This window comes from Oncorhynchus masou, chromosome 6 (assembly GCF_036934945.1).
Source record: "Oncorhynchus masou masou isolate Uvic2021 chromosome 6, UVic_Omas_1.1, whole genome shotgun sequence".
Classification (NCBI taxonomy): Eukaryota; Metazoa; Chordata; class Actinopteri; order Salmoniformes; family Salmonidae; genus Oncorhynchus; species Oncorhynchus masou.
In genome coordinates this window covers 81,266,599-81,294,203 of record NC_088217.1, presented here as the reverse complement: position 1 = coordinate 81,294,203, position 27,605 = coordinate 81,266,599, and the positions used below count along the sequence as shown (strand labels likewise).

The 27,605-nt window shown below is 47.6% G+C and overlaps 1 protein-coding gene across 1 annotated transcript in view; it reads left to right on the top strand.

Moving 5' to 3' along the window:
- Nucleotides 1-949: 949 nt before the first annotated feature.
- The window catches only part of LOC135542784 (tensin-1-like), a 185,639-nt gene continuing 158,983 nt past the window's right edge, over nt 950-27,605 (top strand). The window contains 1 exon segment of the mRNA XM_064969978.1: nt 950-1,473. Coding sequence (XP_064826050.1) covers nt 1,378-1,473 — 96 coding nt within the window. The 5' untranslated portion in view covers nt 950-1,377.

Below are 27,605 nucleotides of genomic sequence, written 5' to 3'. Positions count from 1 at the left end.
TTCTATGTTTGTGCGTTACCTTCCTCTTCCCTTCTTCATCTTCTCGTATTACTCACTTATCATCTCTTTCATTCTCTCCCTCGTCCTCTCTCTCTTACACACACATTCTGCCTTCTGATTGCTTTCTCTTTCTCTTGCTCTCTCTCTCTCTCTCTCTTTCTCAGTCTCTCTCTCTCTTGCTCTGTCTATCTCTCTCTCAATTCAATTCAATTCAATTCAATTTCCTTTATTGGCATAACGTAACAATGTACATATTGCTAAAGCTTACTTTGGATATTTACAATATTAACATCATTAATAATAATAATCAATACTGTCAACGGGTCATCAGTAACTACAATAACCAAGTCTCTCTCTCTCTCTCAATCGCTCTCTTTCTTAACCTCACACACATGCTATCTCCCCCTCCATGATTCTTTATCACTATTATTGTGTCTCTCTCTTAACCTCACACACAAACCAATACACGCAAGCACACACGCATACACTAACCTCCACAAAACACATTCTCTCTCTTTATCTCTCCCTCTTATTTCTCCCGCTTTTTGTCTCTCTCCATACCGTTCTGTACCCAATCCTCCCTCCCTTCCGCCTCTCCTCTCTTTTACTCCTCCCTCTCCCTCCCTCGCTCCCCCTCCTCCCTCTCCGGGCTGGCTGAGTAAGTGCTGCAGCATCCTCACAGCGGAGTGTGTATGTGAGAGGAGTGTGTGAGTGGTTAGCATCGGGGATCTTGAACCAGAGGGGTTCCGTGTGAAGAGAAGGGCTCTTCTGTGCGTGTGCTTCCCGTGTGTGTGTGTGTGAGTGTGTGCGTTATCTCGATCTATGCGTGCAAGCAAGTGAGCGTGTATGTGACGACGCTGTCCTCGTTCTGCACCGACCGGACCCTCTCTCGCTCATCTCATCATGCAGCCGGCTGTGCTCATCTCACCGCTGTGACGACTGAGTGTCTAGACCAGGCTCTGGAGACTGAGAGAGAGAGACAGGCATAGAGACCGACACACAGACAGACAGGTGGACAGACAGATGGACTGTTGGTGGCGTGTGATGCTTTGATTCCTAGTGGAATAGAAGGGTCTCTTCTGCATGGGACACTGTTGTAAGCCCTCATTAAGTTAACGAATTGGAGACAGACAGACAGACAGACAGACAGACAGACAGACAGACAGACAGACAGACAGACAGCTCTCCGGTCGACTCGAAGGACCACCTCTCTTTCTGGGGTTTGGGATGCACTGCTTCTGGGTGGACTAGGAGAAAGGTCTCCTCTCTTTCTTCCCCTCTCCTCCTCCTCTCCTGTCTTCCACGAGAGAGCGCTCAGTGAGGATCTGATCCTGGAGTGTAGAGAGAGACAGAGGGCCTAACGGGACGCGAGGCATCATGGCTCGTCTCAACTGGTGCCTGGCCGCTGTCATCAGCTGGGGCAAGTTCCTCTTTTCCTGCTTCTTCCCCCTACGGGGGGCCAAGAAAGACAAGGTAAGCCCGCACAATGAGGGGGACTGGGAGGGGGTCGGAGAGGGGGACTGGGAGGGGGTTGGGGAGGGGGACTGGGAGGGGGTTGGAGAGGGGGACTGGGAGGTGGTCGGGGAGGGGGACTTGGAGGGGGTTGGAAAGGGGGAGGAGACGGAACAAGTACAATGGAATCATGGAACCACATTTTTTATTTTACTATTTACACTTTACTTCGCCTGGTTCTTCATTTATTGCATTTCATTGAGATCAGAACCTGCTTACCAGAGAGACCTGGTGAGATGAGAAGAGTAGTCTAAAAGGTGTCGTACTTTCTTGTCCGTGTTTGTGCACCAGTATAATGGTCTTGGCGCTACACTGGCTTGAACATTGAGTAATATCTGTGTCAGCTAGATAACCAGCTGGTGCGCCAGCACTACAGATTAGTTTAGCACAATTTCACACAGCACGGCTGCTGGTGTGTGGACTACACTACAGGTTGAGGAACAGCTAGTGGATGTTGCCCCTTAGCTCTGATTCAAGGTCAGTGTTGCTCTTCACCACCATTAGGATGGAGATAGAGAGGAACTGATCCTAGATTAGTGCTTAGGGGCAACTCACCCTTGGATCTGGAGAAATGGGGTGCTTGTTTCAGATGTTACTTTGCTACCATACCAGAGTGTCCCAATTCATAGTGTCACCTTGTACGACTGCAGAACAGAGCAGAATAAGGTTGACATCTGCATTCAAGGTTTGCGTTCGCTAAAATAAAAATCGCTCAACCGTTGGTGTTTTACCAACCATGTCATTTTACCATTCGTTGCTTTTCGGGTCGGTTATTTGTTCTTTATGGTTCGCTGGTTTTACCAGTTCCGTAGTGGTTCGTATCTTGCAGGCGAATGTTTGGCGACAAAGGATGAATGTATTTCCCTGACTGATGCCAAATCTTTAGAGGTGTGTTGCTGGTTTCAGTCTTATTAGTTTGAATTGGAATGTGGTAATACAATGTCTCTGAGTGTCAGAAACACTGCACCACTCTTCTCTCTACCCCTTTCTCTCTCTCTCTCTCTCTCTCTCTCTCTCTCTCTCTCTCTCTCTCTCTCTACCCCTTTCTCTCTCTCTCTCTACCCCTTTCTCTCTCTCTCTCTCTACCCCTTTCTCTCTCTCTCTCTACCCCTTTCTCTCTCTCTCTCTCTCTTTCTCTCTCTACCCCTTTCTCTCCCTCTCTCTCCCTCTCTCTCTCTCTCTCTCTCTCTCTCTCTCTCTCTCACTTTGTTATAGAGGATAATCAATCATATGGTACAAGTCCCGTAAGTCCACAGTCTTCCCTTACACACGATAGAATGTGTGTGTTCATAGGTGTGCATATGTTTGTGCGTGTGTGTGAGTGTGTGTGTGCGAGTGTGTGTGAGCGAGTGTGTGTGTGTGCAAGTGTGTGTGTGTGTGTGTGTGTGTGTGTGTGTGTGTGTGTGTGTGTGTGTGGGAACCTGAGGTGATCTTCTGATGACTAGTGACGGGATCTTTTTCATAAGTGTTGTCTTCTGTCTCTCATCTTGTTCCCACCAGTGTTTCAGTGGGTAAAAGGCGGCTTTCAATGGCGGCTGGTGAACCGCAGGGCTTGTTATGTTTTGGTAACACAAGCAGTTTTATGCATGAGCTGAACCAGCAGTCTTTTCTGCTCTGTCTTCCCCAGTCGTTAGCCTATCTGCTGTATTGTATGTGCGCCAGTAGGGTTAGGAGAGCTTTTGGGGGCAGAGTCAGTTTTTTTTTTGTCGTAGCTCGTTATCCAGTCCTGCGTCCCATATTTTTTGATGAACTTTCTGTTTCATTCAGTTGCCTTCATTTCTGTTCACAATGAACTATTACGATTTAACCGTCAACATTACTCATCCTGAACTGCTTTGTCCGAATTTCTTTTCGGAATCATATTTTTCTTCAGACCTTGAAATGGAATGACCTCATAATAATAGCCGTACATCAATGTTGGTTTAGGCTAAGTAGTACACTATGTAGGGAATAGGGTGCCATTTGGGACAAAGCATTAGAGTGAGTGGCTCTCCTCTCCAGCAGGCCAGGCTTGCCTCCCTGTATGAGCCCTGAGCACCTCCCCTGCATTAGCTTGTTTTGTTCAATAAGCCCTGGTGATGGGTAGGAGAGTTGGAGGAATAGAGGATTGGAAGAATGGAGGAATAGAGGAATGGAGGAATAGAGAAATGGAGGATTAGAGGAATGGAGGAATAGAGGAATGGAGGATTAGAGGAATGGAGGATTAGAGGAATGGAGGAATAGAGGAATGGAGGATTAGAGGAATGGAGGAATAGAGAAATGGAGGAATAGAGAAATGGAGTATTAGAGGAATGGAGGAATAGAGGAATGGAGGATTAGAGGAATGGAGGATTAGAGGAATGGAGGAATAGAGAAATGGAGGAATAGAGGAATAGAGGAATGGAGGAATAGAGGAATGGAGGATTAGAGGAATGGAGGAATAGAGGAATGAAGAGATTGAGGATGGAGTTCTCGGGGTAAAGCTTAGTCTCCTGCCTGCCTGTAGAGTACTGCTTTCTGTAGCCCCCCGTGCACCCCCCTCCTCGCCCTGTACCCCCTCCCCCCGTGCACCCCCCGCCTCACCCTGTACCCCCTCACCCTAGCTGTACCACCCTCCCCCTCCTCCCCTTGTTACCCACCTCCCCCATAGCTGTACCCCCTCCTCCCCCTGTGCCCCCTCCCCCCGTGCACCCCCTCCTCACCCTGTACCCCCTCACCCTAGCTGTACCACCCTCCCCCTCCTCCCCTTGTACCCACCTCCCCCATAGCTGTACCCCCTCCTCCCCCTGTGCCCCCTCCTCCCTAGCTGTAACCCCCCTGCCGCAGCTCTATGTCCCCGCTCCCTCCTAACTCCCCTCCCTCCCTCCCTCCCTCCCTCCCTCCCTCCCTCCCTCCCTCCCTCCCAGACACACACACACACACACACAAACAATACAGTGGTTCTCAACCAAATCGTACATATATCCTGCCTCCCTATTCCTACATCATCTATAACTGTCTATCAAGCTCCACCCTAATACCTTACCCCTGTACTTACTGTACCTTCTAACCCTCAAGTCACATGATACCCACCTCCCTAATATAGTCTAAATCAGTCTGGTTTATATCAACAAGTAACACCCTGCCTCTTTCTGTTCCCCCATGTGAATATGACTTTTTATATCACCTTCTCCTCCTACCCAGATATGCTGTGTAGTCCCTAGCCTGTAGCCCCTAGTCCCTATAGTCCCCAGTCCCTGTAGCCCCTAGTTCCTATAGTCCCCAGTTCCTGTAGCCCCTAGTTCCTATAGTCCCCAGTCCCTGTAGCCCCTAGTCCCTATAGTCCCCAGTCCCTGTAGCCCCTAGTCCCTATAGTCCCCAGTCCCTGTAGCCCCTAGTTCCTGTAGCCCCTAGTTCCTATAGTCCCCAGTTCCTGTAGCCCCCAGTCCCTATAGTCCCCAGTCCCTGTAGCCCCTAGTTCCTGTAGCCCCTAGTTCCTGTAGCCCCTAGTTCCTGTAGTCCCCAGTTCCTGTAGCCCCTAGTCCCTATAGTCCCCAGTCCCTGTAGCCCCTAGTTCCTGTAGCCCCTAGTCCCTATAGTCCCCAGTCCCTGTAGCCCCTAGTTCCTGTAGCCCCTAGTCCCTATAGTCCCCAGTCCCTGTAGCCCCTAGTTCCTGTAGCCCCTAGTTCCTATAGTCCCCAGTTCCTGTAGCCCCCAGTCCCTATAGTCCCCAGTCCCTGTAGCCCCTAGTTCCTGTAGCCCCTAGTTCCTGTAGCCCCTAGTCCCTATAGTCCCCAGTCCCTGTAGCCCCTAGTTCCTGTAGCCCCTAGTTCCTGTAGCCCCTAGTTCCTGTAGTCCCCAGTTCCTGTAGCCCCTAGTCCCTGTAGCCCCCAGTTCCTGTAGCCCCTAGTTCCTATAGTCCCCAGTTCCTGTAGCCCCTAGTCCCTATAGTCCCCAGTCCCTGTAGCCCCCAGTCCCTGTAGCCCCCAGTCCCTGTAGCCCCTAGTTCCTGTAGCCCCTAGTTCCTGTAGCCCCCAGTCCCTATAGCCCCCAGTCCCTATAGCCCCCAGTCCCTGTAGCCCCCAGTCCCTGTAGCCCCTAGTTCCTGTAGCCCCTAGTTCCTGTAGCCCCCAGTCCCTATAGTCCCCAGTCCCTATAGTCCCCAGTCCCTGTAGCCCCCAGTCCCTGTAGCCCCTAGTTCCTGTAGCCCCTAGTTCCTGTAGCCCCCAGTCCCTATAGCCCCCAGTCCCTATAGCCCCCAGTCCCTATAGCCCATAGTCCCTATAGCCCCCAGTCCCTATAGCCCATAACCCCTATAGCCCCCAGTCCCTATAGCCCATAACCCTATAGTCCCCAGTCCCTATAGCCCATAACCCTTATAGCCCCCAGTCTCTAAAGCCTGTAGCCCCTATAGCCCCCAGTCCCTATAGCCCATAACCCCTATAGCCCCCAGTCTCTATAGCCTGTAGGCCCTATAGCCCCCAGTCCCTATAGCCTGTAGCCCCTATAGCCCCCAGTCCCTGTAGCCCCCAGTCCCTATAGTCGCCAGTCCCTGTAGCCCCGAGTCCCTATAGTCCCCAGTTTCTGTAGCCCCCAGTCCCTGTAGCCCCTAGTCCATATAGGCCCCAGTCCCTGTAGCCCCCAGTCCCTATAGTCGCCAATCCCTGTAGTCCTAGTCCCTATAGCCCCCAGTCCCTATAGCCCCCAGTCTCTATAGCCCCAGTCCCTATAGCCCCCAGTCGCTATAGCCCCCAGTCCATATAGCCCCCAGTCCCTATAGCCCCCAGTCGCTATAGCCCCCAGTCCATATAGCCCATAACCCTATAGTCCCCAGTCCCTATAGCCCATAACCCTTATAGCCCCCAGTCTCTAAAGCCTGTAGCTGCATCAGTAACTGTTCCAATGCTACATCAGTAACTGTACCAATGCTACATCAGTAACTGTACCAATGCTACATCAGTAACTGTTCCAATGCTGCATCAGTAACTGTTCCAATGCTACATCAGTAACTGTACCAATGCTACATCAGTAACTGTTCCAATGCTACATCAGTAACTGTTCCAATGCTACATCAGTAACTGTTCCAATGCTACATCAGTAACTGTACCAATGCTACATCAGTAACTGTTCCAATGCTGCATCAGTAACTGTTCCAATGTAAAAGGCTACATCAGTAACTGTTCCAATGCTACATCAGTAACTGTTCCAATGCTACATCTGTAACTGTTCCAATGCTACATCAGTAACTGTTCCAATGCTACATCAGTAACTGTTCCAATGCTACATCAGTAGCTGTTCCAATGCTACATCAGTAACTGTTCCAATGCTGCATCAGTAACTGTTCCAATGTAAAAGGCTACATCAGTAACTATTCCAATGTAAAAGGCTACATCAGTAACTGTTCCAATGTAAAAGGCTACATCAGTAACTGTTCCAATGCTGCATCAGTAACTGTTCCAATGCTGCATCAGTAACTGTTCCAATGCTACATCAGTAACTGTTCCAATGCTACATCAGTAACTGTTCCAATGTAAAATGCTGCATCAGTAACTGTTCCAATGCTACATCAGTAACTGTTCCAATAATACATCAGTAACTGTTCCAATGTAAAAGGCTACATCAGTAACTGTTCCAATGCTACATCAGTAGCTGTTCCAATGCTACATCAGTAACTGTTCCAATGCTGCATCAGTAACTGTTCCAATGTAAAAGGCTACATCAGTAACTGTTCTAATGTAAAAGGCTACATCAGTAACTGTTCCAATGCTGCATCAGTAACTGTTCCAATGTTACATCAGTAACTGTTCCAATGCTACATCAGTAACTGTTCCAATGTAAAAGGCTACATCAGTAACTGTTCCAATGCTACATCAGTAGCTGTTCCAATGCTACATCAGTAACTGTTCCAATGCTGCATCAGTAACTGTTCCAATTTAAAAGGCTACATCAGTAACTGTTCTAATGTAAAAGGCTACATCAGTAACTGTTCCAATGCTGCATCAGTAACTGTTCCAATGCTACATCAGTAACTGTTCCAATGCTACATCAGTAGCTGTTCCAATGCTACATCAGTAACTGTTCCAATGCTGCATCAGTAACTGTTCCAATGTAAAAGGCTACATCAGTAACTGTTCCAATGCTACATCAGTAACTGTTCCAATGCTACATCAGTAACTGTTCCAATGCTACATCAGTAACTGTTCCAATGTAAAAGGCTACATCAGTAACTGTTCCAATGCTACATCAGTAACTGTACCAATGCTACATCTGTAACTGTTCCAATGCTACATCAGTAACTGTTCCAATGCTACATCAGTAACTGTACCAATGCTGCATCAGTAATTGTACCAATGCTACATCAGTAACTGTACCAATGCTGCATCAGTAACTGTTCCAATGCTACATCAGTAACTGTTCCAATGCTACATCAGTAACTGTTCCAATGTAAAAGGCTACATCAGTAACTGTTCCAATGCTACATCAGTAACTGTACCAATGCTACATCTGTAACTGTTCCAATGCTACATCAGTAACTGTTCCAATGCTACATCAGTAACTGTTTCAATTATACATCAGTAACTGTTCCAATGTAAAAGGCTACATCAGTAACTGTTCCAATGCTACATCAGTAACTGTTCCAATAATACATCAGTAACTGTTCCAATGTAAAAGGCTACATCAGTAACTGTTCCAATGCTACATCAGTAACTGTACCAATGCTGCATCAGTAATTGTACCAATGCTACATCAGTAACTGTTCCAATAATACATCAGTAACTGTTCCAATGTAAATGGCTACATCAGTAACTGTTCCAATGCTACATCAGTAACTGTACCAATGCTGCATCAGTAATTGTACCAATGCTACATCAGTAACTGTTCCAATGCTACATCAGTAACTGTTCCAATAATACATCAGTAACTGTTCCAATGTAAAAGGCTACATCAGTAACTGTTCCAATGCTACATCAGTAACTGTACCAATGCTGCATCAGTAATTGTACCAATGCTACATCAGTAACTGTTCCAATGCTACATCAGTAACTGTTCCAATGCTACATCAGTAACTGTTCCAATGCTACATCAGTAACTGTTCCAATGCTACATCAGTAACTGTTCCAATGCTACATCAGTAACTGTTTCAATGCTACGTCAGTAACTGTTCTAATGCTACATGTCTTACAACAGAAAAAACGATATAGTTACATTACAGCTCTGGGTAAGAGCGTCTGCTAAATGACGAAAATGTAAACGTTAAGGAAATGGAGCATATCTTAACATGAAACTACAGTTGTTGTAGCGTTCGGCGTTTGCTGTTAGTTTCAATCTCTCTGTCTCCACTTTCCCTCCTCTGTTTGTCTCCTTCAGTTCTGATGGAGATGGAGAAGTTTGGGGACAGGCTCAATGCAGAATGCTGCTTCTTCCCTACACTCTCCCTGGTTTCCTTCCTACTGCAGGCAGTTTATCAGCCACCTCACCTCCACCCACCTCTCCTCCTAAAAACCTGCACACCCAGTAGGTTTGGGAAAATGTGTAACGTGTAGAAGATCATGAAAATAGGTTGAACAACAAGATGTTGACGTCTGTGACGTGGCGTTGTTGGATGTAGAGTGGGAGTGGAACAGTATGGCGTCGACTCCACTCCCATCCAAGGCCCTCATAAAGGTGTTCTGTAGTCATGGCAACACTGCTCATACTAGTACCAGACAGTTGATTCTACTATGGAGGAGATGGGATGTGTGTGTACATGTGTTTCCGTGTACTGTGTAGTAAGATTTATTTCTGCATGTCGGTATAAGCATGTGTTAATCCTGCATTGGCTCTCCTTTCCTCTCCTCTGCCCCTGCTCTTCTCTCTTTCTATCCCTCTCTCCTCTCCACTCATTTAACTAATGTCCCCCAGGGTCGTAAATTCACCAAAGGCAAAAAACACAGGCAGCTAAAGGAGAAAAGGGTGATGGGGAACCTGTCAGATGAATAGGAGCCTTTTCTTCAAGGACCAGCTTGCCCAACGAATACATATCGGCTCCTCATACATTCCTGCTTATTTATCACACGCGGTAGATCTCTCAGCATTCACAGACGTTTGAGTAATGTTCGTTTTGCGTTGGATGATATCTGGCCGGGGATTTGCAGACTCGTCCCTTATGGCGAATGAATGCGTGGTAGCAGAGTAATGGATGTTTTGTTGTTCCTGCGTTAAAGCGGTAATGTGATGGAATCTCCAGCCGAGGGAGATGAGACTGCAGCACCACTGTAGCTGGAGCTGTGGTTCAGCCTTCACCCTACTTCCAGGAGGACAAAGTCTAAATCCCACATGGCACCCTATTCCCTATGTAGTGAACCACTTTTAATGGTCTCTGGTCAAAAGTAGTGCGCTATATAGGGAATAGGGTGCCATGTAGGACACAGGAAAATACTTATGTCTGTCCGAAATGACCCTATTCCCTTATAGTGCACAACTTTTGACCAGGACCCATAGGTCTGCCATGGGGTCAGGGTTGGTGTCACGTGTGTTCCCTCTCCGGCCTCGAGGTCACCAGGCTGTTCGTTATGGTGCACACCTGTCAACATCGGGACTCCATCACCTCCCTGATTACCTTCCCTATATGTCACTCCCTTTGATTCCAGTGTCATGTCGGTGCGTTGTTTGTGTTTCTTGTTTTGTATTTAGTTGCGTTTATTTATTAAAACTCACTTCCTGAACTTGCTTCCTGACTCTCAGCTCACACACTACAGTTGGGCATACCTTTACATGCCAGATATTCCGGCGCCGACAGAGATGGCCGCCTCGCTTCGCGTTCCTAGGAAACTATGCAGTTTTTTTGTTTTTTTACGTGTTATTTCTTACATTAGTACCCCAGGTCATCTTAGGTTTCATTACATACAGTCGAGACGAACTACTGTATATAAGATCAGCGTCAACTCACCATCAGTACGACCAAGAATATGTTTTTCGCGACGCGGATCCTGTGTTCTGCCTTACAAACAGGACAACGGAATGGATCGCATGCAGCGACCCAAAAAAACAACCCCGAAAAAGAGGGAAACGAGGTGGTCTTCTGGTCAGACTACGGAGACGGGCACATCGTGCCCCACTTCCTAGCATTCTTCTTGCCAATGTCCAGTCTCTTGACAACAAGGTTGATGAAATCCGAGCAAGGGTAGCATTCCAGAGGGACATCAGAGACTGTAACGTTCTGTGCTTCACGGAAACATGGCTCACTGGAGAGACGCTATCCGAAGCGGTGCAGCCAACGGGTTTCTCCACGCATCGCGCCGACAGAAACAAACACCTTTCTGGTAAGAAGAGGGGTGGGGGTGTATGCCTTAAGGCTAACGAGGCATGGTGCGATGAAAGAAACATACAGGAACTCAAATCCTTCTGTTCACCTGATTTAGAATTCCTCACAATCAAATGTAGACCGCATTATCTACCAAGAGAATTCTCTTCGATTATAATCACAGCCGTATATATTCCCCCCCAAGCAGACACATCCGATGGCTCTGAACGAACTTTATTTAACTCTTTGCAAACTGGAAACCATTTATCCGGAGGCTGCATTCATTGTTGCTGGGGATTTTAACAAGGCTAATCTGAAAACAAGACTCCCTAAATTTTATCAGCATATCAATTGCGCAACCAGGGGCGGAAAAACCTTGGATCACTGTTACTCTAACTTCCGCGACGCATATAAGGCCCTGCCCCGCCCCCCTTTCGGAAAAGCTGACCACGACTCCATTTTGCTGATACCTGCCTACAGACAAAAGCTAAAAAAAGAAGCTCCCACGCTGAGGTCTGTCCAACGCTGGTCCGACCAAGCTGACTCCACACTCCAAGACTGCTTCCATCACGTGGACTGGGACATGTTTCGTATTGCGTCCGATAACAACATTGACGAATACGCTGATTCGGTGTGCGAGTTCATTAGAACGTGCGTTGAAGATGTCGTTCCCATAGCAACGATTAAAACATTCCCTAACCAGAAACCGTGGATTGATGGCAGCATTCGCGTGAAACTGAAAGCGCGAACCACTGCTTTCAATCAGGGCAAGGTGTCTGGTAACATGACTGAATACAAACAGTGCAGCTATTCCCTCCGTAAGGCTATCAAACAAGCTAAGCGTCAGTACAGAGACAAAGTAGAATCTCAATTCAACGGCTCAGACACAAGAGGCATGTGGCAGGGTCTACAGTCAATCACGACTACAGGAAGAAATCCAGCCCAGTCACGGACCAGGATGTCTTGCTCCCAGGCAGACTAAATAACTTTTTTGCCCGCTTTGAGGACAATATAGTGCCACTGACACAGCCTGCAACGGAAACATGCGGTCTCTCCTTCACTGCAGCCGAGGTGAGTAAAACATTTAAACGTGTTAACTCTCGCAAGGCTGCAGGCCCAGACGGCATCCCCAGCCGCGCCCTCAGAGCATGCGCAGACCAGCAGGCTGGTGTGTTTACGGACATATTCAATCAATCCCTATACCAGTCTGCTGTTCCCACATGCTTCAAGAGGGCCACCATTGTTCCTGTTCCCAAGAAAGCTAAGGTAACTGAGCTAAACGACTACCGCCCCGTAGCACTCACTTCCGTCATCATAAAGTGCTTTGAGAGACTAGTCAAGGACCATATCACCTCCACCCTACCTGACACCCTAGACCCACTCCAATTTGCTTACCGCTCAAATAGGTCCACAGACGATGCAATCTCAACCACACTGCACACTGCCCTAACCCATCTGGACAAGAGGAATACCTATGTGAGAATGCTGTTCATCGACTACAGCTCGGCATTCAACACCATAGTACCCTCCAAGCTCGTCATCAAGCTCGAGACCCTGGGTCTCGACCCCGCCCTGTGCAACTGGGTACTGGACTTCCTGACGGGCCGCCCCCAGGTGGTGAGGGTAGGTAACAACATCTCCTCCCCGCTTATACTCAACACTGGGGCCCCACAAGGGTGTGTTCTGAGCCCTCTCCTGTACTCCCTGTTCACCCACGACTGCGTGGCCACGCACGCCTCCAACTCAATCATCGTTTGCAGACGACACAACAGTGGTAGGCTTGATTACCATCAACGATGAGACGGCCTACAGGGAGGAGGTGAGGGCCCTCGGAGTGTGGTGTCAGGAAAATAACCTCACACTCAACGTCAACAAAACTAAGGAGATGATTGTGGACTTCAGGAAACAGCAGAGGGAACACCCCCCTATCCACATCGATGGAACAGTAGTGGAGAGAGTAGCAAGTTTTAAGTCCCTCGGCATACACATCACAGACAAACTGAATTGGTCCACTCACACAGACAGCATCGTGAAGAAGGCGCAGCAGCACCTCTTCAACCTCAGGAGGCTGAAGAAATTCGGCTTGTGACCAAAAGCACTCACAAACTTCTACAGATGCACAATCGAGAGCATCCTGGCGGGCTGTATCACCGCCTGGTACGGCAACTGCTCCGCCCTCAACCGTAAGGCTCTCCAGAGGGTAGTGAGGTCTGCACAACGCATCACCGGGGGCAAACTACCTGCCCTCTAGGACACCTACACCACCCGATGTTACAGGAAGGCCATAAAGATCATCAAGGACATCAACCACCCGAGCCACTGCCTGTTCACCCCGCTATCATCCATAAGGCGAGGTCAGTACAGGTGCATCAAAGCTGGGACCGAGAGACTGAAAAACAGCTTCTATCTCAAGGCCATCAGACTGTTAAACAGCCACCACTAACATTGAGTGGCTGCTGCCAACACACTGACACTGACTCAACTCCAGCCACTTTAATAATGGGAATTGATGGGAAATTATGTAAATATATCACTAGCCACTTTAAACAATGCTACCTTATATAATGTTACTTACCCTACATTATTCATCTCATATGCATACGTATATACTGTACTCTATATAATCGACTGCATCCTTATGTAATACATGTATCTCTAGCCACTTTAACTATGCCACTTTGTTTACATACTCATCTCATATGTATATACTGTACTCAATACCATCTACTGTATCTTGCCTATGCTGCTCTGTACCATCACTCATTCATATATCCTTATGTACATATTCTTTATCCCCTTACACTGTGTATAAGACAGTAGTTTAGGAATTGTTAGTTAGATTACTTGTTGGTTATTACTGCATTGTCGGAACTAGAAGCACAAGCATTTCGCTACACTCGCATTAACATCTGCTAACCATGTGTATGTGACAAATAAAATTTGATTTGATTTGATTTGAGGGTCACTCTGAAAGGAAATTGTTTTTGAATTCTTTGTTGGTCTGTGTAATCTGAGGGAATATGTGTCTCTAATATGGTCATACATTTGGCAGGAGGTTAGGAAGTGCAGCTCAGTTTCCTCCTCATTTTGTGGGCGGTAACCTGTATTCTCTTGAGAACTAAGTCTGCCTACAGCGGACTTTCTCAATAGCAAGGCTATGCTCACTGAATCTATATATAGTCAAAGCTTTCCTGAAGATTGGATCAGTCACAGTGGTCAGGTATTCTGCCAGTGGTCAGGTATTCTGCCATTGTGTACTCTCTTCAAATAGCATTCCAATGTGTTCTCTCTCTCTCTCTCTCTCTCTCTCTCTCTCTCTCTCTCTCTCTCTGGCTTTATTGGCATGGGAAACATATGTTTACATTGCCAAAGCAAATTAAATACATAATCAAAAATGAACAGTTAACATTATACTCACAAAAGTTTCAAGTGTCATATTATGGTACAATGTTAAAACGATGAGCAAATAGTTAAAGTACAAAAAGGAAAATAAATCAACATAAATATGGGTATATACAAAGGGGATTGTTCTTCAATCCTTGTCGGGATTTGACTGTAACATTCATTTCAAGAAAGTTATTTATCTAATTAACTAACTATGTTTAATTGTTACCTGATTAAAAAAATTATGTGACAATGAACTCATTAGGGTTTGGGGCACCACGATAGCAGTTCTTTAAAGAGTTACCATCTCCTGAATTAAACTCTAAAGGTCTTTACCTATCACATCTATAAACAGTCAATTTATTAATCATAACCTCGTATTATATCATCATTCTGAACAGAGGTAACCTCCTTGCATCTGCAAAAACCTTATGATTTAGTACTACACAAATTGGTTTAATTATTTACTTGCTAATTAAGTGGGAACATTTAACACCTTTCACAGGTTACTGACTTGAGACTTAATATGCTGAAAACAGGTCCCTAGTGGAATGACAACGACATGGCTGCTTGTTAAAGAAGAGATAGAGAGAGAGAGGGACAGAGACACTTAACATTGGTACATTCAGAAACTACTTTCACCTACAGTAACCATATACATTGCACACGAACCGCTACCTGCTTTGAGTAATAAATCATGAATGTATTTATGTGTAATGCCAGGGTTCGCCGGTGATCTCTCGGTGTACAGGGCCGCCTTGGAAAGGGGGTTGGGCCTTTTCGCGGCATGCTTGTAAGGCTTTGATTGTCCAAAAGGATTCCAACAAGTCTTCTGCTGTTGTCCTTCTTTGTAGTTGCCCGGTATCTGGTGACTTGTTGTGTAGTCCTGAACAGAACTACAGAGTTTTTCTCCTTCCTTTCGCTCCTGAAGATGCTTTTTGAAGATCGATTGTTCCCACATTTACATTTACATTACATTTAAGTCATTTAGCAGACGCTCTTATCCAGAGCGACTTACAAATTGGTGAATTCACCTTCTGACATCCAGTGGAACAGCCACTTTACAATAGTGCATCTAAATCATTTAAGGGGGGGGGGGGTGAGAAGGATTACTTTATCCTATCCTAGGTATTCCTTGAAGAGGTGGGGTTTCAGGTGTCTCCGGAAGGTGGTGATTGACTCCGCTGTCCTGGCGTTGTGAGGGAGTTTGTTCCACCATTGGGGGGCCAGAGCAGCGAACAGTTTTGACTGGGCTGAGCGGGAACTGTACTTCCTCAGTGGTAGGGAGGCGAGCAGGCCAGAGGTGGATGAACGCAGTGCCCTTGTTTGGGTGTAGGGCCTGATCAGAGCCTGGAGGTACTGCGGTGCCGTTCCCCTCACAGCTCCATAGGCAAGCACCATGGTCTTGTAGCGGATGCAAGCTTCAACTGGAAGCCAGTGGAGAGAGCGGAGGAGCGGGGTGACGTGAGAGAACTTGGGAAGGTTGAACACCAGACGGGCTGCGGCGTTCTGGATGAGTTGTAGGGGTTTAATGGCACAGGCAGGGAGCCCAGCCAACAGCGAGTTGCAGTAATCCAGACGGGAGATGACAAGTGCCTGGATTAGGACTTGCGCCGCTTCCTGTGTGAGGCAGGGTCGTACTCTGCGGATGCTGTAGAGCATGAACCTACAGGAACGGGCCACCGCCTTGATGTTAGTTGAGAACGACAGGGTGTTGTCCAGGATCACGCCAAGGTTCTTAGCGCTCTGGGAGGAGGACACAATGGAGTTGTCAACCGTGATGGCGAGATCATGGAACGGGCAGTCCTTCCCCGGGAGGAAGAGCAGCTCCGTCTTGCCGAGGTTCAGCTTGAGGTGGTGATCCGACATCCACACTGATATGTTTGCCAGACATGCAGAGATGCGATTCGCCACCTGGTCATCAGAAGGGGAAAAGGAGAAGATTAATTGTGTGTCGTCTGCATAGCAATGATAGGAGAGACCATGTGAGGTTATGACAGAGCCAAGTGACTTGGTGTATAGCGAGAATAGGAGAGGGCCTAGAACAGAGCCCTGGGGGACACCAGTGGTGAGAGCGCGTGGCGAGGAGACAGATTCTCGCCACGCCACCTGGTAGGAGCGACCTGTCAGGTAGGACGCAATCCAAGCGTGGGCCGCGCCGGAGATGCCCAACTCGGAGAGGGTGGAGAGGAGGATCTGATGGTTCACAGTATCGAAGGCAGCCGATAGGTCTAGAAGGATGAGAGCAGAGGAGAGAGAGTTAGCTTTAGCAGTGCGGAGCGCCTCCGTGATACAGAGAAGAGCAGTCTCAGTTGAATGACTAGTCTTGAAACCTGACTGTTTTGGATCAAGAAGGTCATTCTGAGAGAGATAGCGGGAGAGCTGGCCAAGGACGGCACGTTCAAGAGTTTTGGAGAGAAAAGAAAGAAGGGATACTGGTCTGTAGTTGTTGACATCGGAGGGGTCGAGTGTAGGTTTTTTCAGAAGGGGTGCAACTCTCGCTCTCTTGAAGACGGAAGGGACGTAGCCAGCGGTCAGGGATGAGTTGATGAGCGAGGTGAGGTAAGGGAGAAGGTCTCCGGAAATGGTCTGGAGAAGAGAGGAGGGGATAGGGTCAAGCGGGCAGGTTGTTGGGCGGCCGGCCGTCACAAGAAGCGAGATTTCATCTGGAGAGAGAGGGGAGAAAGAGGTCAGAGCACAGGGTAGGGCAGTGTGAGCAGAACCAGCGGTGTCATTTGACTTAGCAAACGAGGATCGGATGTCGTCGACCTTCTTTTCAAAATGGTTGACGAAGTCATCTGCAGAGAGGGAGGGGGGGGAGGGGGAGGAGGATTCAGGAGGGAGGAGAAGGTGGCAAAGAGCTTCCTAGGGTTAGAGGCAGATGCTTGGAATTTAGAGTGGTAGAAAGTGGCTTTAGCAGCAGAGACAGAGGAGGAAAATGTAGAGAGGAGGGAGTGAAAGGATGCCAGGTCCGCAGGGAGGCGAGTTTTCCTCCATTTCCGCTCGGCTGCCCGGAGCACTGTTCTGTGAGCTCGCAATGAGTCGTCGAGCCACGGAGCGGGAGGGGAGGACCGAGCCGGCCTGGAGGATAGGGGACATAGAGAGTCAAAGGATGCAGAAAGGGAAGAGATGAGGGTTGAGGAGGCAGAATCAGGAGATAGGTTGGAGAAGGTATGAGCAGAGGGAAGAGATGATAGGATGGAAGAGGAGAGAGTAGCGGGGGAGAGAGAGCGAAGGTTGGGACGGTGCGATACCATCCGAGTAGGGGCAGTGTGGGAAGTGTTGGATGAGAGCGAGAGGGAAAAGGATACAAGGTAGTGGTCGGAGACTTGGAGGGGAGTTGCAATGAGGTTAGTGGAAGAACAGCATCTAGTAAAGATGAGGTCGAGCGTATTGCCTGCCTTGTGAGTAGGGGGAAGGTGAGAGGGTGAGGTCAAAAGAGGAGAGGAGTGGAAAGAAGGAGGCAGAGAGGAATGAGTCAAAGGTAGACGTGGGGAGGTTAAAGTCGCCCAGGACTGTGAGAGGTGAGCCGTCCTCAGGAAAGGAGCTTATCAAGGCATCAAGCTCATTGATGAACTCTCCGAGGGAACCTGAAGGGCGATAAATGATAAGGATGTTAAGCTTGAAAGGGCTGGTAACTGTGACAGCATGGAATTCAAAGGAGGCGATAGACAGATGGGTAAGGGGAGAAAGAGAGAATGACCACTTGGGAGAGATGAGGATCCCGGTGCCACCACCCCGCTGACCAGAAGCTCTCGGGGTGTGCGAGAACACGTGGGCGGACGAAGAGAGAGCAGTAGGAGTAGCAGTGTTGTCTGTGGTGATCCATGTTTCCGTCAGTGCCAAGAAGTCGAGGGACTGGAGGGAGGCATAGGCTGAGATGAACTCTGCCTTGTTGGCCGCAGATCGGCAGTTCCAGAGGCTACCAGAGACCTGGAACTCCACGTGGGTCGTGCGCGCTGGGACCACCAGATTAGGGTGGCCGCGGCCACGCGGTGTGGAGCGTTTGTATGGTCTGTGCAGAGAGGAGAGAACAGGGATAGATAGACACATAGTTGACAGGCTACATAAGAGGCTATGCTAATGCAAAGGAGATTGGAATGACAAGTGGACTACACGTCTCGAATGTTCAGAAAGTTAAGCTTACGTAGCAAGAATCTTATTGACTAAAATGATTGAAATGATACAGTACTGCTGGAGTAGGCTAGCTGGCAGTGGCTGCGTTGTTGACACTACACTAATCAAGTCGTTCCGTCGAGTGTAATAGTTTCTACAGTGCTGCTATTCGGGGGCTAGCTGGCTAGCTAGCAGTGTTGATTACGTTACGTTACGTTAAAAGAACGACAATAGCTAGTTCCCCAGTGGGGTGATGAGAGTAGCGTAATACGATGGTTTGAGAAGAGTAACAGGATGGTCCTACTTAAATTCGCTTTCGAAGTTACTTTACTTAGGACAGCTAATCAGCCGTACCAGTGATTGTCCAGGAGGTGAGTTTATCTTCTCCACCCCGTGTTGAGATTCAGTTCAAACCAATTTAACATCTCTGGGATATGTGGGACGCTAGCATCCCACCTGGCCAAAAGCCAGGGAAAATGCATTTTCCAAATTCAAATAAATTACTATAAAAATCAAACTTTCATTAAATCAAACATGCAAGATAGCAAATTAAAGCTACACTTGTTGTGAATCCAGCCAACATGTCAGATTTCAAAAAGGCTTTTCGGCGAAAGCAAACAATGCTATTATCTGAGGATAGCACCTCCGTCAATAAAGAGAGAAAAGCGTATTTCAACCCTGCAGGCACGACAAAAAACACAGAAATAAAAATATAATTAATGCCTTAACTTTGACGAGCTTCTTTTGTTGGCACTCCAATATGTCCCATAAACATCACAAATGGTCCTTTTGTTCGATTAATTCCGGCGATATATATCCAAAATATCCATTTATTTGGCATGTTTGATCCAGAAAAACACTGGTTCCAACTTGCGCAACGTGACTACAAAATATCTCAAAAGTTACCTGTAAACTTTGCCAAAACATTTCAAACTACTTTTGTAATTTAACGTTAGGTATTTTTTTACGTAAATAATTTATATTATTGAAGACGGGATGATCTGTGTTCAATACAGGAGGAAAACAAACTGTAGCTTGCTTTCTGGTCATGCGCCTCTATCTAACAGTACACTTCAAGTGACCCTCGTTCAAGATGGCTGTACTTCTTCATTACACAAAGGAAACACCTCAACCAATTTCAAAAGACTGTTGACATCCAGTGGAAGCGATAGGAACTGTAAGAAGGTCCCTTAGAAATCTGGATTCCCAATGAAAACCCATTGAAATGAGATTGACCTAAAAAAAAATCGGAATGGTTTGTCCTCTGGGTTTCGCTTGATAAATAAATTCTGTTTTACTCATAGACATGATTCAAACAGTTTTAGAAACTTCAGAGTGTTTTCTATCCATATCTACTAATAATATGCATATCTTATCTTATGGGGATGAGTAGCAGGCAGTTGAATTTGGGCATGCATTTCATTCGGATGTGAAAATACTGCCCCCTGTCACCAATAAGTTAAACGTGTTGCAGCATCTTCACGCTTTTCTGGTCTGATGTGTTCTTTTCTTAACTCATTATGTATACCTTTTGCCCGAAAGTGGCAGTTCTGGCAGGCTGACACGCTCTCTGACCTCACTTCGGGGAGGTGACTACTCACGGTGCATAGTTATGAAAATAATTATCTCTTATAGCTTCTCACATCAGATCCCTCTCTTAACAAAAACACATTTATCATTTTTCAGATGACATGCACAACGCGTAGTATGGAAACTTCATATATGTAGTGGGTATATTTTCCAAGTTACAGTATTTCCTTTATAAATGTTTTAATGACATCACAAAATAACAAACAAAATGACATTAGTGTTCAATAGATCGCCTCTGACCAGTCCCCACATTCTACATTAGAAATATTGTTCCAGTATTCTCTTTTGAACTTGTTAGATTTTCAGTGGGGAAAAGGCCTGTTGAGACAAAGCACATTCCTTTGGTGAATTTGGAGAGCACAGGCCTGGATCTTCTCTGTTGATTTACAACAGGACTAGAGTTGTTAATCCCCACAAGTTCTTTCCTTCTCCCTCTACGGGTGAGAGGGGGTCTGATTGAAGTTATCCATTGCAAACCTGATCTGACATATTTGGATTCTCGTGGACAGTCATGACACCCTTTTCTTGAGGCAACAGGTCACAAATCTTGCTATTGTGATGGCACGCTGTGGTATTTCACCCAATAGATATGGGAGTTTATCAAAATTGAAATTGTTTTTGAATTCTTTGTTGGTCTGTGTAATCTGAGGGAATATGTGTCTCTAATATGGTCATACATTTGGCAGGAGGTTAGGAAGTGCAGCTCAGTTATCTCCTCATTTTGTGGGCGGTAACCTGCTTTCTCTTGAGAACGAAGTCTGCCTACAGCGGCCTTTCTCAATAGCAAGGCTATGCTCACTGAATCTGTATATAGTCAAAGCTTTCCTTAAGATTGGATCAGTCACAGTGGTTAGGTATTCTGCCAGTGGTCAGGTATTCTGCCACTGTGTACTCTCTTCAAATAGCATTCCAATGTGTTCTCTCTCTCTCTCTCTCTCTCTCTCTCTCTCTCTCTCGCTCTCTCTCTCTCTCTCTCTCTCTCTCTCTCTCTCTCTCTCTCTCTCTCTCTCTCTCTCTCTCTCTCTCTCTCTCTCTCTCTCTCTCTATGTCCCAGAGGGAGAAGAGAAGGCTTTACCCTGTGTGTGTGTGACTTGGTGTGTGTGTGTGTGTCTCTTTGGCTTTATAATCTATATTGATTTGACAGAGCCAGGACAAAGCCACCTAGAGAGAGAGAGACATACATGGACTAAGACTTTCCCTCACAAGCAATAGCTAAAGTGTGTTTGTTTGTGTGTGTGCGTGTGTGTGTGTGTGTGTGTGTGTGGGGGGGGTGTGTGTGGGTGTCTGCCACTGCCAGTGTCTGCAGTGATCAGCGGGACAGCAGAACGTGGGAGGAGTAGAAGCTAAAAGAGAAGGAGTTAGTATACAAGGCTGAGGGGAAATTGGAAATGTGACAGTGTATTTAATATATTGTGGCTGTGCTTTGAGTCACATTTCAACCTTGAGACTCCACAGTTCTGTCTTTCAATGGAGTCAGTAGAAACCTTTTCAGAAACACTCTGTAACACAGGGACATAGACCTGGGCCTGTATCCACAAAGCCTCTCAGAGGAGGAGCACTGATCTAGGATCAGTTTTTAGATAATAATTAATACGATTATATGGACAGATCCTAGATCAGCGCTCCTACTCTGAGATGCTTGTGAATATGAGCCCAGTTCTTCCTTTTAGATCATAATGAATATTGTAATATCGACAGGGGGGACCTGATCGTAGATCAGCGCTCCTACTCTGAGATGCTTGTGGATATGAGCCCAGTTCTTCCTTTTAGATCATAATGAATATTGTAATATCGACAGGGGGGACCTGATCCTAGATTAGCGCTCCTACTCTGAGATGCTTGTGAATATGAGCCCAGTTCTTCCTTTTAGATCATAATGAATATTGTAATATCGACAGGGGGGACCTGATCCTAGATTAGCGCTCCTACTCTGAGATGCTTGTGAATATGAGCCCAGTTCTTCCTTTTAGATCATAATGAATATTGTAATATCGACAGGGGGGACCTGATCCTAGATCAGCGCTCCTACTCTGAGATGCTTAATGAATACGGTCCTGCTCAGTGCAGTTCAGCATTAGTTTGTCTGTAGACAGTGGTTTGGTGTAACAGCAGTGGGAGAAGAGGAAGATTGGAGAGGATCTGTTCCTGTTGTGGTACTACCAGAAACATTGAGAGAGAGAGACAGAGAGAGAGAGAGAGACAGAGAGAGAGAGAGAGACAGAGAGAGAGAGAGAGAGAGAGAGAGAGAGAGACAGAGAGAGAGAGAGAGAGAGAGAGAGACAGAGAGAGAGAGAGAGAGACAGAGAGAGAGAGAGACAGAGAGAGAGAGAGAGAGAGACAGAGAGAGAGAGAGAGAGAGAGACAGAGGTGGTCTAGACTTTAGGCAGGCGCTCAGTGGTTATCCAAGTAGAAGTAGCCCATTAGCACAGATCCAGGATCAGATTAACCAACAACAACTTCCTAACTGTAACCATTACGAATATGTGGGAATTGCAAAAAAAATGGTCAATGTCATAAGTTGGGGTTTATGGTAGAATCTGATCCTAGAACTGTGTTTAGGGGTAACTTCTACCTTGTTCTAATCATTACAGACTTAACTAGAAAAGAACATTACCTGAAGAAAATGTGTATGCTTTCTTGTCTTAAAATAGTGAAGTAGTGGGGGTCAAACAAAGCTTTGTAGTAGTGACTGGTAGTAGTAATGGTACACTTAAACACAGATCTAAAATCAGATTACCATAACCCCACTCTCTCATACATTCTCTCATTCATACACTGCACAGGTGGCTGGTGGCTTCTTAATTGGGGAGGACGGGCATCTTAAATGACTCGAACGGCATTAACGGAATGGCATCAAACACATGGCTTCCATCTGTTTCATACACATCCTGTTCACTCCATTCCAGCCATTATCCTTCCCTCACCAGCCTCCTGTGATATATTGGCTGTGTCAGGTTCTCCATAGTCATGGAGATGTCTATCTGAGTGATGAAAAGCAACAGGGATCAATAGCAACACTCAGAAAAAGGTTTGTTGTGAATGAATTGGCCCTGCGCCCTGTGGGGATCAGGTAGCCGCATTGATGTGATGTGTATTCATCATTAATATAATGCTGATACAACACTGATGGAGCACTGATGGTGTGTGTGTGTGTGTGTGTGTGTGTGTGTGTGTGTGTGTGTGTGTGTGTGTGTGTGTGTGTGTGTGTGTGTGTGTGTGTGTGTGTGTGTGTGTGTGTGTGTGTGTGTGTGTGTGTGTGTGTGTGAGCAGCCACCTCCACTCATCAGTTGGAATATCTCTGCCTCATCATTCTTGGCGACCCACTATCGGCATTGTCACATTGTCAATGCTGCCGCACAGGCAGAGCATTCAGGTCAACACAGTCACTGCCTCTCTAAACATTCACTTACTGCTGACCCATTACAGCTGATCCTCTGTTTACCTCATAGTGGACATGTGAGGACTGGGCTTGGGGGAGCTGATCCTAGATCAGATTGAAGGTAACCACAGCAAACAGGAAGTCAAGGAGAGGGTATGTGTGAAAAGCTCTATTGTAGCCTACATGGATTCCTCCAGCACTGAGGCAGAATGTGTCTGTGGGACTCACTGAGAGGACAAAGCAGTGGTGTTGGTGTTGAACCAGTAGTACTTTTCCTGGGGTAACAATATGGTACTGATCGCTTGTCTGTTATAGAAGGGAGTAGGGACCATAGAATAAGATTACAGGAGGTGACTCCCCATGCTGTCAAACTGTGAGGGGGTAAGGCAATGGAGGAGGAAAGGAGAGGAGAGGAGGAGAGGAGAGGAGGAGAGGAGAGGACAGGAGAGGGGAGGAGAGGAGAGGGGGAGAGAAGAGAGGAGAGGAGAGGAGGAGAGGAGAGGGGGAGAGAAGAGAGGAGGAGAGGAGAGGAGGAGAGGAGAGGGGGAGAAAAGAGAGGGAGAGGAGAGGAGAGGGGAGAGAAGAGAGGAGAGGAGGAGTGGAGAGGAGTGGAGGAGAGGGGGAGAGAAGAGAGGAGAGGAGAGGAGAAGAGGAGGAGGAGAGAGGGGGAGAGAGAGGAGAGAGGAGAGGAGGAGAGGGGGGATAGAAGAGAGGAGAGGAGGGGGGAGAGGAGAGAGGAGAGGAGAGGAGAGGGGAGAGGGGGGGAGAGAAGAGAGGAGAGGAGGAGAGGGGGAGAGAAGAGAGGAGAGGAGAGGAGGGGGAGAGAAGAGAGGAGAGGAGAGGGGGGAGAGAAGAGAGGAGAAAGGAGAGGAGAGGGGGAGAGAAGAGAGGAGAGGAGAGGAGAGGAGAGGAGAGGAGAGGAGAGGAGAGGAGAGGGAAGAGAAAGGAGCGTAGAGAGGGAGAAGAGAGGAAGCAAATAAAAAATTCAAGTGACATTAGCACAGACATGAGCGAGCATGCTTGCAGGAGGAGGAGAGAAGAGATGGAGGAAAGAGAGAGAGGTGATGGAAAGAAGGGAAGGAGTGGTGTGCATGGGGGTAATGAATAGAAGAGAGTGTGAGCGAGGGAGAGAGAGGGGTGGAGCAGGGGCTAAGAGGGCACATTTGAAGAGGGGGAAGAAAATGAAAGGCAGGCAGACACCTCCTCCCTCCCTCCTTCCCTCATGTGAGTCATGTTGCCTTATACATATTACTCCTGAGAGCTTAGTGTCTTTCTGAGGGAACGAGGGAAAGTGGAGAGAGAGAGGGAGAGAGAGAGGGAGAGAGAGAGTGGAGAGAGAGAGAGAGAGGAAAGAGAGAGAAGGCATGGAGAGAGAGAGAAGGAGAGAGTGGAGAGAGAAGGAGAGTGTGGAGAGAGAGACAGAGAGAGACTGAGGGAGAGAGAGAGAAGGAGAGAGGGGAGAGAGAGAGAGAGAGAGAGAGAAAGAGAGAGAGGAAAGAGAGATGAGGCATGGTGAGAGACAGAGAGACTGAGAGAGAGAGAAGGAGAGGGGAGAGAGAGGGAGCGAGAGACTGAGTGAGAGAGAGAGAAGGAGAGAGAGAGATGGAGAGAGACACACAAAGAGACTGAGGGAGAGAGAGGAGGTGTGGAGGTGAGAGAGGGACAAAGAGACTGAGGGAGAGCGAGAGAGAGAAGGAGAATGGAGAGAGAGAGAGGAGGCATGGAGAGAGAGAGATTGTGAGTGAAAAAAAGAAAAGTGGAGAGTGAAGTAAAGAGAGTGCAAGAGAGAGAGGGACTTAAGAAGCAGAAGGGTGTAGGAGACTGCCTGACTGAAAGTATCAGCAGTAGTAACAGCAGCCGTTCTCGCTCTGCCTGTCTGCTGCCTGTCTGCTGCCTGTCTGCTGCCTGTCTGCTGCCTGGCACAGAATGGTGTCACACAATCCAATCTGGAGTCGTTGGGAATTCTACTTGGGAATGCTCTGGAAGTCTGTGTTGAGTCCAGTGGAAGTGTGATTTTTCCAGGATGCCCTCTACCTCTCTGTGTGTGCCGTCAGTTTTGTCCGGAAGAGAAAGGACATGGGTCTGCCTGTCCTGCATGTTCTGGGTAAGCACTAAAGGCTTAGCGGTATGGGTGAGGGGTATGGGTGAGGGGTCTGGGTGAGGATGAGAGATGACGGGTGATAGGGGTCTGGCTGAGTCATGCAATCTTTTGGGGGGCCAATCCCAAAATCACAATCAATTATGAAATAAAAAGTATTTGTTTATTTTATTTTATTCTGTATTCCTCCTCTCTTTGAGAGGTGATATATTTTAGAAATATTTGGATATTTTTCTTAATTCGGATTACCACTCAAATCTCCCATATTCTGTGACTTACTCCTGCATGGGAGAAGCCGTGCTTCACAGCACTGCGTCTTCAGTAACAGCAGCCTTGAATCCTACTCTCTCTGCTGATGTAGTTGATGTTCTGCCATGTGGTGGTTAGGGTTAGGGTTTGGGTTAGTAGTGGTTAGCACCTGTGTTTCCTGCCTGTAAACAGTCTCTGTCCATGCTGGATGCTGGCAAGGCCTACAGATATTTCTGGGTTGTCCTGCGTCATTTTATCTCCTCCTGTGCCTTCCTTTAAAAAATGTTTATTTTGGTCCTGTTTCACACATGTACAAGTGTGAAATGTATTTTTTTTTGCATATCCCACCCCCCATGAGAGTGGGGTTACAGCCAGGGCTCAGCCATTATTGATGGCTGTGGTGCAATTAGGGTTAAGTGCCTTGCTCAAGAGCAAATCGACAGATTTCACCTAGTTGGCCCAGGGATTCAAACTAGCAAATATTAGGTTACTAGCCCAATGCTCTAACCACTAGGCTACCTGCTACCCTTCATCTAAGACTGCCCTTAATCTAGGACTGCCCTTCATCCCAGACTGCCCTTAACCTAGGCCTGCCCTTAATCTAAGACTGCCCTTTATCTAGGAATGCCCTTTATTTTGGAATGCCCTTCATCTAAGACTGCCCTTAATCTAGGACTGCCCTTTATCTAGGACTGCGCTTAATCTAGGACTGCCCTTTATCTAGGACTGCCCTTAATCTAGGACTGCCCTTTATCTAGGACTGCCCTTTATCTAGGACGGCCTTTTATCTAAGACTGCCCATTATCTAGGAATTCCCTTTATCTAGGAATGCCCTTTATCAAGGACTGCCCTTTATCTAGGACTTCCCTTAATCTAAGACTGCCCTTTATCTAGGAATGCCCTTTATTTTGGAATGCCCTTTATCTAGGACTGCCCTTAATCTAGGACTGCCCTTTATCTAGGACTGCGCTTAATCTAGGACTGCCCTTTATCTAGGACTGCCCTTAATCTAGGACTGCCCTTTATCTAGGACGGCCTTTTATCTAAGACTGCCCATTATCTAGGAATTCCCTTTATCTAGGAATGCCCTTTATCAAGGACTGCCCTTTATCTAGGACTTCCCTTATTCTAGGACTGCCCTTTATCAAGGACTGCCCTTAATCTAGGACTGCCCTTAATCTAGGACTGCCATTTATCCAGGACTGCCCTTTATCTAGGACTGCCCTTTATCTAGGAATGCCCTTTATCTAGGACTGCCCTTAATCTAGGACTGCCCTTAATCTAGGACTGCCCTTAATCTAGGACTGCCCTTTATCTAAGACTGCCCTTTATCTAGGACTCCCTATCCCCCGTCCCCTTCCCTAGCCCCAGTCCCCTTCCCCCTTCCCTAGACCCCATCCCTAGTCCCCTATCCCCTTCCCTATCCCTAGCCCCTGTCCCCTTCCCCTTCCCTAGCCCCTAGCCCCAGTCCCATTCCCCCTTCCCTAGCCCCTGTCCCCTTCCCCCTTCCCTAGCCCCAGTCCCATTCCCCCTTCCCTAGCCTCTGTCCCCTTCCCCCTAGCCCCTGTCCCCTGTCCCCTTCCCCCTTCCCTAGCCCCAGTCCCATTCCCCATTCCCCCTTCCCTAGCCTCTGTCCCCTTCCCCCTAACCCCTGTCCCCTGTCCCCTGTCCCCTTCCCCCTTCCCTAGCCCCAGTCCCCTTCCCCTTTCCCCCCAGCCCCTATCCCCAGTCCCATTCCCCCTTCCCTAGCCCCTGTCCCCTTCCCCCTTCCATAGCCCCTAGCCCCTGTCCCCTTCCCCTTCCCTAGCCCTTGTCCCCAGTCCCCTTCCCCAGCCCCTATCCCCAGTCCCATTCCTCCTTCCCTAGCCCCTGTCCCCTTCCCCCTTCCATAGCCCCTAGCCCCTGTCCCCTTCCCCCTTCCCTAGCCCTTGTCCCCAGTCCCCTTCCCCAGCCCCTATCCCCAGTCCCATTCCTCCTTCCCTAGCCCCTGTCCCCTTACCCATTCCCTATCCCCAGTCCCCTTCTCCCTTCCCTAG